The 20016-nt window shown below is 32.3% G+C and overlaps 1 protein-coding gene across 4 annotated transcripts in view; it reads left to right on the top strand.

Moving 5' to 3' along the window:
• TDRD3 (tudor domain containing 3) overlaps positions 1-20016 on the top strand; it is a 143958-nt gene that overhangs the window by 108972 nt on the left and 14970 nt on the right. For 2 of the 4 annotated variants that reach the window (XM_084876741.1, XM_084876739.1), the window contains 2 exons: positions 1403-1528; positions 12840-12925. In XM_084876741.1, coding sequence (XP_084732867.1) covers positions 1403-1528; positions 12840-12925 — 212 coding nt within the window. Of the gene's footprint in view, positions 1-1402; positions 8858-12839; positions 12926-20016 lie in introns of those variants that run through there. The other 2 variants (XR_014794421.1, XM_084876740.1) reach the window with 2 other exon arrangements.

Raw genomic sequence — 20016 nt, 5'->3', positions numbered from 1 at the left:
CCAGACTTAGGAAGGAAGCACCATGGATTAACTTAATAACCTTTGTAGTATGAAGTATAGTAGTTAGTTACTCAGAAAAATAGATTCTTTCCTGATAAGTCATATTTTAGAAGGATATGAAAAATAAGAATTTCTGTTGCCTTTAGCATTTTTTTATTCTGATGAGCCTACTAAGAAGTACTGTTAAGAATAGACAGCATTATAGTAGAGTGTCCAACTAACCTAGTTTAAAGAAATTATTCCTTAAGAGAAAATAATTTTTCATGTTTACTAAGCAACATTTCGACCTATAATTTAGGTCCTGAATGGTTTGACCAATTAATTAGTGACCTATTCCTAGTTACTCCTTACCTGACATTCCTACTTCCCTTCAGCTGCCTGTGATGTCAGCAGCAATGAGCCTTTTTCTTTGTATTTATTTTGTCATATGTTTATGTTTTTGTAAGTTGCCCCATCCTATATAATAAAAGGCTAATATGCAATTCGATCAAACAACAGAACGACCAGTAGCTATGGTGTGCACTGACCACCAGGGGCAGATACTCAATGCAGGAGCTGCCCCCCTGGTAGTCAGTGTGCTCCTACAGGGGGAACGCTGCTCAGCCAGAAGCCGGGTTTATAGCTGGTGAGTGCAGCGGTGGTGGTGGGAGCCTCTCCCGCCTCTGTGGCAGCGCTAAGGATGTCCAACTACCAGCTTAGGCCCACTCCCTAACATCTCCTGAGGGCTCCCGGACTGCAGAGGGTGCAGGCCGGACTGAGGTACCTCCCCCTCCCCCCCACCGAGTGCACAAATTTTATGCACCAGGCCTCTAGTATTTATATATTCTGATTAATACATAAAAAAAAAAAATCTTACTAATATTAGTTAAAGAACTTCAATGGCCGACAAAACATAACACTAGTTCTTTATATACCCACTGACGTAAGAATATTCTCTCCTGACCATCGAGCTCTGTCCTGAAATATTATTACTATTCATTGTTATGTCAGAACTCATATGGATGAGATAACTTATCTTTTTTTTAGCCAATTTATGATTATTCAAAGGTAAGTTTTATTTCTTAAATGCATTATTCTTTTAATATTTTCTTTAAAATATGGCATATGTGAAAGTTGCTAAGAGAATAAATCTTAAAAGTTTTCATCACAAAAAAAATTCTATAACTGGCAATGATCATTGAAATTATTGTGGTGCTCATTTTATACATATACATATGTCAAATCACTATGTTATACATCTAAAACCATAATAGTTTATCTCAAAATATTAATTAATTAAAAGAAGACTGAGCTTTCAAATAAATTATGCATTCTAGCACTTCAGTTATTCACATTTCCATCTAGTATTGCCCTTTGTAGACAATGTTGATGGCCATATTTAAAACTCCTTTTTTCTCCTCAGTTTTACCGAGCAGAAGTTGAAGCTCTCCATTCTTCAGGTATGACAGCAGTTGTTAAATTCACTGATTATGGAAACTATGAAGAGGTGCTACTAAGCAACATCCGGCCCATTCAAACAGAGGCATGGGTATGTGATCCAAATTCTGTACACAGGCAGAAGCTAATTTGAAGAAAATACATAGCTATGAAAGATTAGTTATAATCAGTCAAAGTTTTCCAGTGGAAAAATATTTTGAGTTTGCTTAAAACTGGCCATCCCTGAAGAACGATTTTAATTTAATAATTATACTGAACTACAATAAAAATGAAAGCATTGCAATTACCTTTTTTGTATAATGCTTTGTTATATTATTCTTTAAAAATAGGTGCCCTTATTTTTGTTTACTAAAAATGTGTATATGTAAAATTAGTTTTTTATGCATATTTTGTTACTTTAAATTCGACTAAATTATGTCCAGCAGTTTTCAAATTTAAATTTCTGTTGGATACATGTATATTCTTTATTATTTTAGTTACTGTACATGTAAAATTAAGAAAAATATTTTAAAGTATATATGAGTTCTCACTGCATTTAATACACATATGTTTATGTATGTATATGTACAGATTAACTATAAATATCTGTTCAATAATTATTTGATTACTTTTGTTTCTAAATGTTATGTCAAAGCTGGTGTGATAAGTTTGATGATGTAATTTAGAATGTACTGTCCTCATAGAGTCCATTTAATTCAGGATTTATGTGACTTTATGTACATAGATTCTCAACTACAATTAGGCAAAAACAGGAGGACAAGACATATTAAACTAGTTTGATAACTTCATAAATTTTATTTCTTTTCTCCAATTTGTGGGTAGCTATTAATAAACTTATCTTTAGAAGCCTAATTTGTTGCTATTTCCCTAAATTATCAAAATATACTAAAAAATTATATCATCTAGACAGTAGCCATCATCACTGAAGCACATGTTGTTTTCTCATGAACTGCTTTCAGGTTTGACATTTTTATTTTTACATTTTTTTTCTGACACAACCTCAGTCATACTCCCTGTCCCCGCAAAAAAAATGAATAAAACAACAAAAAAAATCTTATAGCCATAATCATGTTTTGGGCCATGGATCTTGATTCTTTACATTTTTATTACAGAAAAACTATTTTATAGATAATTTGTCATTATATATTTTACAGTGTAATATTACTAATGATTCATATGCTTGATTCAAAGATTATTTTCTTCTCTTTTTTTTTTTGTTTGAAGTTTAGCCACTTTTTCACTAAAAAAATTGAAATACTATAATATCTTATTTGTCTTCCTTTTCTTGGAGAAATTCATTGTACTTAATTTTTTGCCCTTGTTGATTCTCATATGATGACTATTTTTTATTTCTATTAATTTTTATTTCTTTTTTCTATTAATACATCTTAATCTAGTTTTTGTAGTAAAAGTAATTATTTATTGAGTGTATTCTAGGAGTTGAGTCCCGGTTTGCTGTTCATCGTATGCTCCCAAATGTGTTTAGCCATTACAGTCAGAGGTTAAAATAGAATTTTCACATTAGTTTTCTTTTTTAGAGATTTAATAATAAATTAATTTTATCCTTTCCTCCCTAAAGAGAAATTTAGTTTTCTTACTTCATTTCTTCTCTACTTCCTTTTTCTATTTCAGGGTAGCCATAAGTGATGAGTATATTTGTCTTTCCTCACTGTAGCTCTTCCATTCAAAGGTGTTTGGTACTGAAGTGGTCATTTTCTTCCCACAGTCAGTGGCTTTTCCTCCCCTTACTCCCAATAGTCCTCATTGCTTTTAGAGCTATGTAAACTTAGCTGGACAATAACTTTACCAGATGTCACAGCCCATGTAGTGATTCTGTTCTGAACAGCAATGTGTTCATATTCTTCCTACCCCTTTATGAGTACTCATATATATGTTGTGCTATTTGCTATCAACTTAAAAAGTTTCTTATAAGATGCTTGAAATGTTTTTTCAGAAAGAAGCAGGGTAGACTCACTAAATCTTTTGGAGATTCTTATGTTTCTTTTCTCCTACTTACAAATAATCAAGTGATTGTTGATGTTTTATGATTTTGCAAAACTTAATATAACAAATATTTTTGGATCATGATCATCATTATTGAAGATAAGATCATCCTTTCTTCTTTATCTGCATGGATAACTGACTTAGTTATAGAAGCATCTTATTCTTGATATATAGAAGCCACCAGCTTAACATATCTTCATCCATCTCCATTTTAAAAAATACATTAAAAGTCCCTAAGAAAAAGTTATGTGACTGTCAATATGTTTAATGTAGAGTTAGTGTAAAATTCTCTTAGACTCTGAGAGTATTAATGTTGGGGTGTATGAACACTTTTTATAACTGGGAAATTGTAACAAGTTTTAAGTTAATCAAAACAAAACATTCACTATGCCAATAGCAAGGTAACTCTAATTGGTAAGTCATATTAGAAAAATTAAAGGGCTGTAAAAGTACAGTGAAGATTTTAGAAGCCTTAGCACAAATATTCATTCACACTATGGATTGTGTAATTTTTTCTTTTAATTCTTGCACTATATATGTGCTTTACAATTTTTTAATTGTGAAATGATATCTTTTATTAAGGATTATATTTGTTATTTGCAGAAGATTTTGGAAAACCTGTTTTCCTAAATGTAGCAATGATTATGGATTGAAGATTTTTTTTTTAGTTTGCAGAAAAACAACTCAAAAAGCCTGTAATAAACCAAAAGCCTTTATAGAAATCAGTTGCCTGTATTGTCTCTTAAAAGTATACAGATAAATCATTAAATAAAAAGCATGAAATATTAAGAGGCTCAATGAATAAGTTAATAGTCCCTTATATGGAAAATCAAAATCAAAATCTAGTTAATAGTTTAAAAAAATCTAGTTAGTAGTAGCAAAATTCCTGCCCACTGCACAAAGTACTAATATTTTTCTCATGAAGTTTAGGAATTATTTGCCTTAATTCTGTCTAGAGGCCAAATGCCTATTTTCTCTTTCCTTCTGGAAACACCCTTTTATTTCCAGAACATACTCAGTGATTATATTTATATGGCAAAAATTTATGTTCTGATTATGATTGAATACTTTATTTCCTCTAAAATTATTTACTAAACCTTTTGGTAAGACATTTTAATTTTTTTTATTCTACCTGGATTTCACCTGGTTCTTTTAAGTATCAAAAAAAAAATTCTGTCTTATATTTAGTATCTTTGTTATAGTGAACTCTCTAATTATCATAAATAATGTGAGATCCACAGCTCATTCTTAACTGAATAAATACTCTTAAGCTTTTTTCAATGGTCTTTAAATATTATAGGATTTTCCTTATTTTATTAAAGTAATTGAAACACTAGGAGTCTCATTTTATCTGGAAAATTATAAAGGGGGAAAACCATACTATGTATTATTTTATACTTCTGACCATTGTTTGAGAAAACAGTAGGGGCAAAGAAAACCTCTTATTTATCTTCCCTGCAGTCCCCTCCAAATTGGTTCCTTTTAACTCTAAAACTAATACCAGAAAACCAGTAAAAAGATGCCACAGGCAATTTGGAATTACTGAAAATACCCTGGTGCTGCTGCTCAGACAAATCTTTTGTGTTTTACAGTGTTGTTGCTCCTGAATTGCTTTTCTAAACTTGAAAAAACACTGTCAAGTCCTGATTCTCCAAGTATATTTATGACTTGAGTTCCATTGCAACTTATATCCAAAAAAATGTTTTTAGAACATACTAGTTTCTAAAACTTCTTTTTAAAAATTCATAATATTTGCTTCTTGGTATCAGGAAATTATCATTGTTTGGCTGTTGTTTTAACTAGAAAAAATATTTTATAGATAATGGCTGTTCTAATACACATGCACAATGTGGACAGGAGTGCTAGAAAGTGATAGATGATTGTTACCGTCTTTTAGATGATTATTCTATCTTAACTATTTTATGTAAGGTATTCATTTATTCAACAAATATTCATTGCACAGCTATTAGGTGCCAAGCACTAGTGTAGGTCAGGGATACATATTTATAGGCAAAACACAAAATTCCTGCCCACTGCACAGAGTAAGAAGAAAGTCCCAGATCTGGTTATGTAAAGCACATTTTCTAGTAAGTATCTCATGAGAGTCTTGATTTATATTTTTTGAGAATTTAAAACAAAATACAAATGGTGAAAATCTTGTTTACTAAAGTTTTTATTTAAATAGTGTTTAGGTCTTTATTTATTCCACCTGTTTAAAGATAAAATTAATGAGAAAGTAGAAGTTATTTTCTTAAGAGGATTTTATCTATTTAAAAAGTTCTTTTTATCTATTTAAAAAATAAAAAAAATTGTCTTTAGGAGGTTTTGGATTTTTAAAAATAATTATATATATTTCAATATTAGCATACTTTAAGAAAAGAACTACCTTAAAGTTTTACTTTTGAAGTAACTTTGTATAAAATTTATTTTATAATGACATTGTAGGAAGCACATTTGGAAGTAACCTTTTCAAATTTAAATATTCATAAAAATCCATAAGTTATTCTACCACTAGTAAAAATATTAAAAAGAAATGTAGAAATAAACAAACAAAAATCCTAACCTATTTACTGAGGAAGGAGATTGAGAGTTGCAATACAGAAAAAATGAGTTAAAATGAATCCTAAATGTATTAGAACAAGGTCATATAAGTAATTTTAATGACATAATGATAAAATTACACTTTAGTTTGTATTTGATATCAAAAGATCATAATAGATATTAAAAAGAAAACAATTGTTATAGAAACCATTAACTTCATAGGAAAATTACAGTTATGTGACAGTGAAGTTCTGCCAATTAATATCCAGTAAAAAGTACAAGTACCTATTTTAGAAAGTTTTTCATTCTAGATGACAAATTCTTAAATTAATTAGTCGATATAATTTACCATATTTAAATTTCTACATTAAAAAACAATTTGAGCCCAGCTGGTTTAGTGGTTGAGTGGTGACCAGGAGGTCACAGTTCGATTCCCAGATTCCCAGTCTGGGCACATGCCTGGGTTGCAGGCTTCATCCCCAGTGTGAGGTGTGTAGGAGGCAGCTGATCAATGATACTTTCTCATCATTGATGTTTCTATCTCTCCCTTTCTCTCTCTGAAGTATTATATATATTATTTTTTTAAAAAGAAACACAATTGGATTAATGTCATTGAAATGCATTTTTTTCTACCATACATATTTTGGGAAACTTTTCTTTCAAGGATGGCCATATGAGCATTGCTGATTTTCTTTTGCATTATAAATACAAATAAATTAGAATGAAACTATACAACTAATTTAGCCCCATAAAACATACTTTTCAAATTATGGAGTCGAATTTGGGGGCTTTCATGCAATATCTTTAAACTTTGTTTTAATAAATTTGGTTGTATTTGATGTGGTTTGTTTATTTTTTCATTTATTACTCAGACTTTCACAATTCCCACAGGAGGTTTAAATTAACAAAGCATTTTAACAATTCCCACAGGAGGTTATGAATCACACAAAGGATTTTCAAATTCCCACAGAAGATTGTGAATTACACAAAAGAATTTTATATAAAAGAAGATATGAAAGCTGCTGAAATAGAGGGGAAAATTATTTGTTCCTAAATGCATGCCATATACATAGATGTGTATGCTTAAATACTGTTCATATCTATCTCCTAAGCCCAAATTCAGTTTGTGATAACTAAAACTAACAGATTATTATCAAAATCTAGAGCTCTAGTTTTGAGCTGACTACATTATTCAATAGAGACATTTTATTTTGCCATTTCAGTTAGTATGAGAATAATATGCTATTTTAGGACCTGTACAAAAGTATTGCTTGAATTTTGGTACCTGATAACTTAATATATTATAACCTATTCAAAGGAACTGTGTATTAGAATATTTTTTAAAGTTTTCTGGATAATCTGAGTTTTCCTTTATTGAGCAATTAAAGTGCAGATTAAGATCATTATTTCACGTTCTTTTTTTCTGAAGGTGATATAACTCCCGAAGTGAAATAACATGGCAGGATATTACTACCCAAGATACGCTTTCTTTCTTTTAATGGTCACTCAGATTGTTTCTAACTTTAATTACAGTTTTCATAAAAACAGTTTAAGTCTTAATTTAATATTAAGATCAAGTTAGCATAGCTATATGAAAAATTCACAGCATTTTTTATACATGAATAATACCAGAGCTATTATGCTAACTTTTATCTTCTAAGCCTTCCCTTTACTAATGGCAGCCTAACGTATGAACTCCTTTATTACAGTGTTGATTAATTAAGAAGTAAATTCACGATGCTTTAGATTATGCTGAATATTATATGATCTTGATTTTTCTTTTGAAGTAGTGTTAAGGAGGCATCATGGGTGAGATCTACAGCTAAAGGGGGCTGGATTCTTAGCTGAACTTATTTTTCCCTTTGACATCTTGATTCAACAGACCCAGGGTTTGTTCTTTTCTAAGTGTAAACTTTGTTTTTTCATTTACTTTACTTATTAGGACTTTTAAAGCTATAATTTCAAACTGCACTGAATTTTATATATACTCATTGCACAGGAAATAAAGTAGTAAAACAAATGAATCTGAGGAATATTTTTGTTTTGTTTATTTCTCTGTTCCCAAAGAAGTTAATTTTATATTGGGTATGTGTCTTGACTAGACACTCATGACAATATATTTTAAAGATTTGTATAAATCTGAAGAGGCAACCTTCTTAAATTAAAAAAACAAAAACAATAACAAAAACAACTCTATATTAGTTTCTATTGAATTTCTGAGCCTCTTCCATCTGCACCTGAAAAAGCAGAAAGATAATGTTGCTTATTGCATGATAGATTTTATTTCCTTTCAGTTCCCACTTTCCCTTTACTAAAGTCGGGGATTGTGAACCTTGTTGGTGAAGGACTAAAATTTGATTGTATACTGTAGTTCTCCATTCTCCTTTTTAATCTTACATGGTCATCTATGTGTCTATACTTAGTACTACTTTTCTGTATTCATACTTTCTGTCATTTTATTTATTAATTATCTCTCTGTTTTTATTCTATTTCCTGAACATCATTGTGGGTTTTTTTGTTCGTTTGTGTGTTTTGTTTTGTTTTGTTTTTTGCTTTATTTTCTTTTTTACCTGTAGTGAGTGGCATCTCTTGATGTATATGGACTACTCTTCCTACTGACCCTAATTTCCTGAACTTTATTGGACCTATGCTATTTATTCTAGAATAATGTGCAGTAGGCTTCACTATGACTCCTCTAGGAAAAGAGTGGAGTTGGCCTGTCTCCTTGTGAGAAACTTTCTGATGTTACAGAACTTACAATTCCATTAAACTTGGAAATTACTGGGAAGAGTTTTACACCTTGGCTTGAAAAACTCCCTTAGTGGCCTGTCATTGGCTGAGAGCTCCATTCAGAAGGGAAGGAAGTGCTGCAACAGTGAGTACTTTTTATTTGCCTTAAAAAGCAACAACACACATATAGTTTATCAAGAGTTACATAACGAAGAGGTTACAGTTAAACAACTTTGATCATCATAAGAATACAAAAATCATTCCTTTTTGGATGTATTTTTCCATGCCTTGTCTATGTAGCTCAGGGCTTTGTAAAGTCTTCTGGGAACATTTTGAAAAGTGCTTGGTTAAAAAAGTTAAGTATGCTTTTGATTCCAGAAATAGATTAATATGTATTTTAAATCTCTGAGAGAGATATATAGTGGATATTGCTCCACAGACTTATTTGTTCATAGAACTTCCCCCCCCCCCACTCACCCCTATTTAAGAACCTGTTACAGAAAATCTACCAGAGGTACTTCAAAAAGTCTTATCTATCTTCATTCTAGTTTTCAAATGTCCCAGCTTTAAAATAGAGTGGAGATTTATCTGTAAAATATATAATTTTAGATGTTCCAGACCTCTTATTAATAACATAATAATATCTTTTATGTTATTAACAGAGACTAAATACTAGTATATAAAGTTAATTTCTCATCAAACATGTCCCAAGAGTCTTTACCTTTCTGTGAATAGAGGACAAAATATATTCCTGAAATTTAATATCCCTTCTGAGAACTTTTGCTACTAGTAATAGTGTTTTATTACAGAAACATAAAATTAAGATTTTATCTTACATGGCATTATATACAACTCACTAGTCTTTTCATTTTAACTCTAGTTCTGGAAACTTTGTATGTATTAACTTTTAGAAATAGGCCTTTATGAAGACTCCCACCATAGCTTTTATAATATTGCTGTTCTCTTTTGAAATTCTCACCTCATAACCCATAGAGTATTTATATGGTCCAGCAATAAGACATTTTCATCATTTGTGGTTTTGTAGTTGTTATGCTCCAATGATTTAGTCTAAGACAAAATCTGAAGTCCCTTTTTCTATTAAGCTGGCATTGACTACTAAATCAAAAGAAAGTATCAAAGCAAATTAATGCTTCTGGGTATGTGGGCATTCTTAAATGAGAAAAAAAAAAACAAAAAACAAAACTCTGAGAAGACCAAAAGTACTATTTTATTTCATTATCAGCTCTTTTATTAATAGAATAGTGTCTTCTGAGCCTTATTTTAATTTGTTAAAGATCTAGAAAACAGATTCCTATACATAGCTTCTCTGGATCTCCTATTCTTGTTTTTCTGGCAAAACAAAAGTTGTTATGTGACTTAACAGTTGTTAGGTCAAATGAATTAATAATCATGGGTCCAATTCTGGAGTTTACTTGAGAATTCTGTAGAGGAAAGACATTCTTATTTTAAGAAGCAAGTCCTCTCCAAACACTTATAATTATAAACAAGGGCAGAATTTATGGCTGGATAATAGCCAGTGAAAGTACAATGAAGTTCTCTAAATAAGCAATAGATAAATACTATAAGTACCATCTCTTTTAGTGCTTGAGAGAATCAGAATTTTAAGTCAGCACATGAACTGGTTTGGTGGCAGAAACAGTGGAAGAAGATCAGTTATTAATGAATGATAGATGTCGTCCTGGTGGTTACCATTAGTACTAAAGAATTCCTCAGGCAGCAAACTCTAGTATGATAGTTTAATATGATGGTTTTTCAACAAATTTTTTAAAGCTTTTTGTAACAAAGCTACTTTGGAAAATAGATTGGCCTATATACCCAAGGAATTAAAAGGATACAAGAGAAGTAGAAGATATATTTTCTTCCTTCTAGAAGCCACCTAATCCTTAGCAATAAGGCCTCCATGAGACTGTGGTGGTTCCAGTCTGGGAACTGTTGTTGGTGAGCTTCTTGATACAGTTTTATTGTGCATGTTAAGTGAATGTGATAGTGTGAGGGAAGTAAGTGGGAAAGGCTAATATTGACTTTTCAAAACTAGTATTAACATTAACAACCTTTTATTGGCATTATTGTCTTGACTAAAGTATCTCATTTTCCCTAGATCCTGTGATTAGGAAATTAGGGTAAACCATTTTGGTTACGCTTAACAACAAGCTTATTATATGAAGTACAATATTAGAAGTCAGTTTAATTCATTTTCTGTATGGCTCATATTCTAACATTTATGGACTTGTATTTTTTTAAATGTTGGTAACCATTTTTTGTGCCATTCAATGAGTTATTTACAAGAATATAAAGAGATTTTATCTTGAAAAGATTTAAGTAAATAAGCCTTAAATAATGTGGGGGAAAGTATACTAATACATTGTTTCCTCCTAAGGTGATCAGATAATGTAAATTTTATTATAAGGTATTCCTGGATTTGAACATCAGTACCTAAAGAATGTTAGACTTATATTTTTAAAATATAGAATTAAAATCTTAAAGGGAAAAGGGAAACATATCAAAAGTTTGTATTAGTTTATTCAAAAAATTTTATCTGTTCTAGGTAAACTCTTTCTTCTGTTTTCCCCCCTGCTCTTCCTTTCTTTTTCCTTATTATCTAGGTTGCTCCTCTTTTCCCTTTTTCTCTTTTATTTGATTTTATGTTTTGTCTGTTTACCTTCTATTCATTGTAAAGGTTTTAATAGGCTTTTAGCTATAGTTAGACATGTCCCACCTCAGATATAATAGAATGAATGTGTAAAGTCTGGTTAAACAGAGCATCTTTTAAGTTTCAGAACTCTAAAAGTCTCTAAAAGTTTTTGGTAGAAATAAGTTGATATTCTGCTTGATCTTTTATATGCCCTGATTAGTGTTAATGCTTACTTAGCACTTGGCCCTATTGATAGTAGTTCTCATAGGTGAAAAGACTATTAGAGACTGAGGAGTATTGAAATTGATTACAAAAAGATCTAGAAAGGATAAAATTGCGAGTCATATGCTCAGTCCACTTAAATTGTATCCTCATATTCTTAGGAAATAAGCAAAGACAAAAAAAAATTCTCACTAAACTTAGTTAAGATGCAAAATTAAAATATATAATTCCCTAAGAAAAATTAAGGAACTTTCAAGAAACTAGAGATTGGAAACTCTAAATTTTATTATAGAAAGTTAATCATAGATGGTTACATTAAAAGCATTCTAGCCCTGGCTAGTATGACTCTCTGGATAGAGCACTGGGCTGCTCACCAAAAGGTCTCAGATTCGAATCCCAGTGATGGGCACATACTTGGGTTACACATCCGATTCCTGGCCTTGGTAGGGATGCATACAGGAGGCAGCCAATCGATGTGTCTCTCTCACATCGATTTTTTTTTTGCTCTCTCTCTCTTTCCTTCTCCTTTCCTCCCTTCCATTTTTTCTAAAATAATCAATGGAGAAAGTATCTTCAGTTGAGGATTAACAAAAAACAACAGCAACAAAAAAAGCATTTTAGATATAATTTAGAAATAAATATAAATTTACATTTCAAAAAAGACATCTCAAGAAAATGCATAAATTTTCCTTTAACTTGTTGAAAATATTTAAAATTGGCTATGAAAAGACTGATTTTTCTGTACATTTTAATGATTATAATAGCTTTCATGAAAATAATCACTGAGGGAAGATGATTCAGATAGAAAAAAGGCCACAGAATAAGTTAAAGGTTAGATTTAGTATTTTGGTTCTTAGACATTTTTCAAAATAATTTTTTTTAGTAGTATAATTTCAGAGTTTTACTGTTACCCCTTCACACCCTCACCTTTCTTAAATTACTTTAAGTAATATCAATTATAAAAATAAGTTTAACTTTCTGAAATGAGAAATATTATGCTTTGAGATTTCAATAAATTTCACATAAATGGCAAAGTACAGCCAGAATACTCTGGAATTGTTTACTACTTACTGCCATTCTTGGGCCCAAGGCTGAGAAACATTTTCAGATGCTGTATGCTTTATCCTGAAAGAATTTGATGGAAGGGGTCACTGAGAGAGTAAAGGTCGGGTCTGCGTGGCCTTTGGAAGAAGGGGAGAGGGCAGGGCTGGTCTTGGGCAATTACTTCCCCCTCCTTTTTGCCCTGCTTCAGCTCCAGCGGAGCTGGACATGCACAGGAGGAATCAGAAGAACCGGGTCGAGTCCTGGCTCTGCCACTTACTACCTGTTTGACTTTGGGTAAGTTACTTAATATCTCTGGTCTCAGTTTTTCAGTACAGGGTTGTTGTGAGGATTGAGGAATATGATTGGTAGAAATGTGCTTTGTAAACTCCTAAGGTCTATAAAAACATAAATTTTTATGACCTCTTTCTTCTCTATTTTCAGTAGTCTAGTGTCCTTAGCTATGCATATTTAAAGCAACCCAAAATGACTTAACTCATTTTGCTTACCCCTGTGCCCTCTCCATATAGGAATTTTTCTTTCTATTCTTTGCATGCTTTAGAGTTAAGTATTTCAAAACTATAAAACCAGGCTGGTAATTTAATCATCACTGTAGAGAGAGTGTGTACCCTTCACACCCTCACCTTTCTTCTTTAATTTTAGAATTACCTATCTAGAAATATCAAAGAATAACTGATTCATGGAAATTTAGACTATGTTGGGGAGAAGAATTTGGGGCAGAGGGAAGTGTCTTAAATCCTGTTTCCAGATCACTTCTCCATTGTTAGTAAGGTTGACTAGAGAAATGATGTTGCCTCAAGACCTTTCTTTTCTCAGAAAGGAGATGGCAATAGATCAGAGTTAAAAGTTTTTCAGCAGTCTCACTGAAAACCTAGATTCTTAGCTAGAGGAATAGTCATGGAGAGAAAAGACTAAGGATTTGGTGGCCATTTCTGTGAATACTATCTGACTTGACCTCATTTTTTATTCTCAGTAAATTCTAGCCCACCCTCAGCCAAACCAAATTTATAGTGTTTATTATCTTTTCTGGGTGCTAAGTTTATAGAAGCTGAGTAGAGCTAAGAGAGAAAGAACACTTGCCTACTGGATCACATCTGGTGTTAGATCAAGGGACCTTTATGAGGGCATAAGAAGAGTTTATAGCTCTACTTGGTCCAACTTCTCCTTCTCCCCCCTCCCTTCCATAATATAAGAATGCTTCATCTGGCTATGTCTAAGTAATAGTAATAATAGTCACTTACATGAACTGCTTGCCATTAATGCCTAATTACCATGGAGCACAATAACCATTACTCATGTCATGACTGAATTAACTTTCTTAAAGCTTTTCTTTTTTATTTTATTTTTACAGCCTTGAACCATTGACTTATGCTCAATATGGTTTCTTGCTGAAGTAGCAGTGTCATCTTTCTTAACTAAAAATTAGAGAGAAGTATTGAACTCTGGTAATAATCAAATGCAAATTGAAACAAGTGCAGTGTTAAGTTTGTGCATTAATGGAGGGAAATTAAATGGTAATGCTTATGCTGGCCAAGATGCAGTGGTATGAGTACTCTTACACATTGCTAACGGCAGTGTAAATTGGTGTGATGCTTCCAGTTTTTTCCCAAGCCTTAAGTGTTCATACCCTTTAAACCAATAATCCTATAGTTGTTCATCTCTCCTAAGGAAAAAGCAAAGAAAATAAGTGAATTGCTGACAAATGATTACTGCAGCATTATTATAATAATAAAAAGCTAGGAACTACCTAAATACCCACCAATAAGAGAATGGTAAAATAAATTATCATCCATCTGTGGGTGAAATGTTATATAGCTGTGATAAAAATCATTATGAAGGATGTAATATGGGAAATATTTATAAGTGAATTAAAGCAGTTTATAGATTTGAATAAACAAAAACATCCCTTATCAATTTCTAATTTTGCCTTTTTTGCATTCAGTGAAGTTAACAGCAACATGATTTGGTTTTTCGTAATAAACTGCCACTATCCTTAAACTTGTTTCTGTCTTTAATTAGTAAAAGAAATACCTGTACAACTAAACCAATAGACCTACCTCTACAAAGTCTTACCATGTACTTTCACTCATCCATGCTATCTATTCCCAGTTTCCTTGCAAAATTCTTGCTGATACTGTCCATAAACACTTATACACTTTCACAATTCAGTCACTCAAAAGTTCTTTCAAATGCAAAGCAAATTACATTGCTCATATAAAATGTTTATTTAATCTATACTTAATCTATCATTCATAATTTAAGAATGTTAGAATGTAATTATGATCTTATTAGATTTTTTTATCCTTGTTTTAGTTTTTTTATATAATATATTAGACTAAGTATAAAGTTAAATTTTTATATTTGAAGTTTCCTGTTAACTTATAATTTCAAATATGTATTAATCTATTTCTAAAAATTTTGAGCACTTATTATGTGACTTTATCTTTCCATCCAGCAATGTTGGCACAACACACTTCTTTAGGATGATAGGAATGCCCGGATGAGAGTCTCTATCCTCAAGGAGTCACATTCTAGCAGAGGAGCCCCCAAAGTCATCCAGCATCTGTTCATTGTGAACAGAACACAGACAGAGGTACCTATAGTCAGGAACATTCAGGGCAGGAGCAGGGGCGACCTTTACTATCCCATTATCATACATCAATGCACCATCACAAAAACTGTCTCCACTTTGCCCTGCTTTATTTTCTGCATATCCTGTTCCTGCTCCTGCCTCCAGCCCTTCAGGGAAATCAATATGAGAACAGAGATTTTGTCTCAGCTAATACTTCAGCCTTCAGATCAGTATCTGAAACAAGGTGCTTCAATAAATATTTGTTAAATGTGAATGAGGTTTAATGTGAGTCTTGAAAGTCTTGAAGAGCAGTTAAGACATAACAGGTGAAAAGAACTTTCTGTTTTTATTCAGAAGTTAGCAGTTAGCCACTCAGCCAGTTTTAAGCAGAGGTTCTCGTAAGGGACTTGATGCTTGAAAGTCCACATAGTCACACTGACTATATTGTTGCTCTGAAACCTCACAAATTCAGTATTGGAAAGGGCTCTGTTTGAGGCTTTTGCTAATAGCATTAATATAATCTTAGGAATGTTACATCAACAAAATTTCAGGCCTCCTTGAGCTCATCTTCATGCCTGGTGATATAATAAATGAATGAATATGTTAAACTGCTATTTGGTCTCATAAGACTTAACCTATCTATTTACTTGTCCATCTATTAACTAACCCATTCAGAGAGAAAAGTTTTCCTAACACGGACGTAGCTTTAAGTGAGGAAAACAATTTTGAATGCTTATCATAATTGTTGAATGACAATTATAGAAAGTTATCCACCACTCATTAGCAACTGAATTAAAAAAAAAATCTAAATAAGAAACCAAGTAATCCTGTTAAGAATATATACTCTTTTACAATCATAGAGTTAACTTATCAGCGACCATGGATTCTTGTTCTATCATTGAAGAGGATGGCCCTTCACAGGCATGTGATCCCTTTCTAATGCTACCAAGCCAAAATAGTGATAAAGGCCTTAAAAGGAGCCTAAACAACTTACACTCTCATTAAGACAGCTTAGAAGAAAAGTCTCTCTCAAAGTTTATGCCACTGAGTATGATAACATTCATTAAACAGAGAAACAGATACTATGAGGTTTATCACATTATGAATAAACATCCCTTATTTAAAATATACGTTCTTAGGTAAATATAGGACCTTGCCAATTAACTATACAAAATGGAATTATTTGTATTCATCTAAGTCTTGGAATATGTAATAATGTTAAAAATCTGGTGGGAAATACTTGTATTGGTGAATTTTACCAGTTTGTTATATTTTCCTTCTCAGTAATCATGTTCTCAGAGGAATTAACTCTCCATGTTGTAGATACCAAGGATGAGTTTTATAAAGGACATTACTGCATTTGGTAAACTGGCAGGAATTGTCTCAGTAAAGAAGATTGCCTCTGGGTTCCTTTCTTCAATGGAAGAAAAATGAACATGTTGCTAATTGACCAGATTCCCAGCTTCGCTTTTGTGTTACATTGTAAAATCACTTTGCAAAGTGCCACATAAAAGCTTGTTTAGAGTTGTGTGCTAGGTCCTCAGCCCCTATCACTTTTTGGAATGATACACTAGTCAAATTGCTAGACTCAAACCAATAAAAGAAAAACTGGTACATGTTGTATGTGGCATTTTAAAAAAATAAAACTTTACATTTGTGAAGTAGTAATAATACCTCATTTTATTACTTAACTTTGTACCCAACATTTTTCTATGTTCTCAACATTAATTCATTTAGTTTATAGCTGCTTATTCATTGTGTAGCCATTTCAGGGTGGATAGCATTGTGGATAATTTGTGTTTTACAGTAAGAACTATAGCATCTAATGATATATCCACTTTGTGTTATTAATTTTATGATCCATTTAATATGTAAATGAGATGAAAAGCACTTGATTTTTATGTTCACATAATCCTTTTAAGAATTTAACATTATTAGTCTGATTCTCTCCTTCAGCCTTTGCATTTATTGGGATTTGTGGAAAAAGCATGGACTTTAGAGTCCAGAATAATCTGGGCAAGATATATATATATAGTGTGTGTGTGTGTGTGTGTGTATATATAGTTTTTTAAAAATATATTTTATTGATTTTCCACAGAGAGGAAGGGAAAGGGACAGAGAGTTAGAAACATCGATGAGAGAGAAACATGGACCAGCTGCCTCCTGTACACTCTCTACCAGGGATGTGCCTGCAACCAATGTACATGCCCTTGACTGGAATCGAACCTGAGACCTTTCAGTCCACAGACCGATGCTCTATCCACTGAGCCAAACTGGTTTCGGCTAGATATATAATATTTTTTTTTAACCTCAGTTTTGTTTTCTTTAAAAAGCAATAATAATATGCAATCTCATAGGGTTATTGTAAGGAACATAGTAGCTACTCAATAAACACTTTGTTCAGTCATTAAATGATTGAAATGCCTGCACACAGGTTCTTAATTCCATTTCTTTAGTTTTTCTTTAAGACTGTGGAAGTGGCAGCCTCTCTGTGTTCACTTTCTCAAAGTCATGCTTGTTGACTCTGGATTACAGCAGTCACTATTATGATAGTTGAAACTTCCGAATCGGGAAGTTTGGATATCTGTACCAAATTATTCCTCATGGAAGAAAACCCAAACTGCTTCTTTGTACTGTCTTTGTCTTTATTTTAATTCCCTTTCCCCTTACATTTCCCATGAAAATATTTTATTTGAATGTTACTAGTATAATGAACTTCTTTACCAGGATTCTTAAAATGTAGCTCTAATGTAAAAATCCACAAATCTTTTTATAAGTGAGCTAGTTTTTCTCACAAAATGAAAGAACCGTGTTCCTTTAAGCTAATAGTATTGCCTTCGAAGTTATAAAAATTTCCATCATTTTCTTTATGAAAAATCAATTTTCTTTACACTTTAAATTCCCGTGGTTTGACAGCCTTCATAAATCGGCGACTTCCGTCCAACTCTGACACAGAGCTCTTCAGCCATCCTGCTGTCTGTGTACTTGCTACCTGACACTGACAGGGTCTCATCTAAACCGTGCCACGCATAAATCAGTGTTTAACGCTGGGCAGGCTTTGCCTCCTCATTGCAGTTCAGCTTTTAAAAGACTGTCATGCTCTTATTCATAGGTGACGAAATTGGAATTTGGTGTGTGTCATACATTTATACTCTGGAGGAATTTATGAACTGTTGAGAGTGCCATAATCTTTTCTGGTTTTATTGGTTACTCATTAAGTCTTAATTACTAATCCTCAGTTTTACAGATTCTTGTACAACATAGACATTGTCACTGTTTACTATCCCTTTCCTCTAGCCCAAGTATCTATTTGTTATACTTTTTTATTTTAATAAGCAGCTTACATTTTGGGGAGAAGGAGGTTGGAGGGAGAAATTTTAAATTGCATATAGGAATACACTTTAAATAATCTTACGGATAAATTTAGAATAAAAAAATGATTATTTTACCATAATATTTTTAGAAAGGTACATATTAAGTATTTGAAAAACTGGAGGAAAACTTTGGCTATGTAATACAGAAACTTCAAACCTTCCTTATTTGTTCTTGCTGTTATTGTTCGCACAGTGGCTGAATGGAGGAGAAATAACTTCATTCTTGAACCATAAGAAGAACATAATACATGTTTAGTAGGAACAAACATTTATCATATTCTTCCTTTGTCTAAAATGATGAGCAGATTACTCTCCAAAGACTGTATTATCAGTTCCCCCAGCCTCTATTGATATCTCCAGTATTTCAGGTATGGAATTACAGGTGACTAAAACATAGTTTCTGAATTTCAGTAAACCTAGAAATAGCATTATTACAGCAAAGTATATGTTTAATAGTCTCAATTAAATCAAGTGGTTTGTCTCCCCTATTAAATTCAAGAAAATCTTTGTGATACTTTTCCTTCAGCCATCTAATCATCAAAAAGTATTGAGAAGTCTAACCTTGGAAAGAGAATGATTTTTTTAAAGAGCTAACTCCTTATATCTTTGACATGTTGAAATTTCAACATGAGGGGAAAATTCATAAATTTAAGCATACAACAGTAATTTATGTTTAGATTACAATAAGATTACAAATTATATGTGTACTGAGTGACTTATTTTTTTGTTGTTTTGTTAATCCTCACCCAAGGATATTTTTCCATTGATTTTCAGAGAGACTGGCAGGGAAGGAAAGAGAGAAAGAAACATCGATTGGTTGCCTCCTGGATGTGGCCTGACTGGGGCCAGGGATCAAACCTGCAACCCAGGTATATGCCCTTGACCAGGAATAAAATGCAACCTTGTGGTCCCTGGGCTGATACTCTTAACAGTTGAGTAACACTGGCCAGGGCTGTACTGACTTATTAAGTTAAAGTGGAATAAATGGTTGAGAATGTCAAGATTGGAGTTTCTTCTGTTCAAAACTGATTATAATTGGAACACATATATTACCAGGCACCATGTATAACCCTTGACCTGCATTAACTGAAATAATTTTTAGTATTCCCATTTTACACACAAGGAAAACTACAAATACAGATTCAGAGCCATTAAATAACTTGCCTAAAATCATCAAGCCAATGAATGGGCTGCAGAATTGATAGGCAAGGGTCAGAGTCACTAATACCGTAGTGTGTGATCGACACTTTACCTATAAATGGAGATACATGACACCAACCTGCTTGAGGATTTTGTGGCGGGTTAATAAAAGAATGTATAAAAAATTTTCAATCCAGGAGTAAGCTTGTGTTTAATATGTGATATACTGTTTTGATAACATGTCTTCCAACCATTAGTTCATTCCACCTTAGTTCTCAAGA

This window comes from Pipistrellus hanaki, assembly GCF_964339955.1.
Source record: "Pipistrellus hanaki genome assembly, chromosome: 3".
In the NCBI taxonomy this organism is placed as follows: Eukaryota; Metazoa; Chordata; class Mammalia; order Chiroptera; family Vespertilionidae; genus Pipistrellus; species Pipistrellus hanaki.
This window is presented reverse-complemented; position numbering and strand designations above follow the sequence as displayed.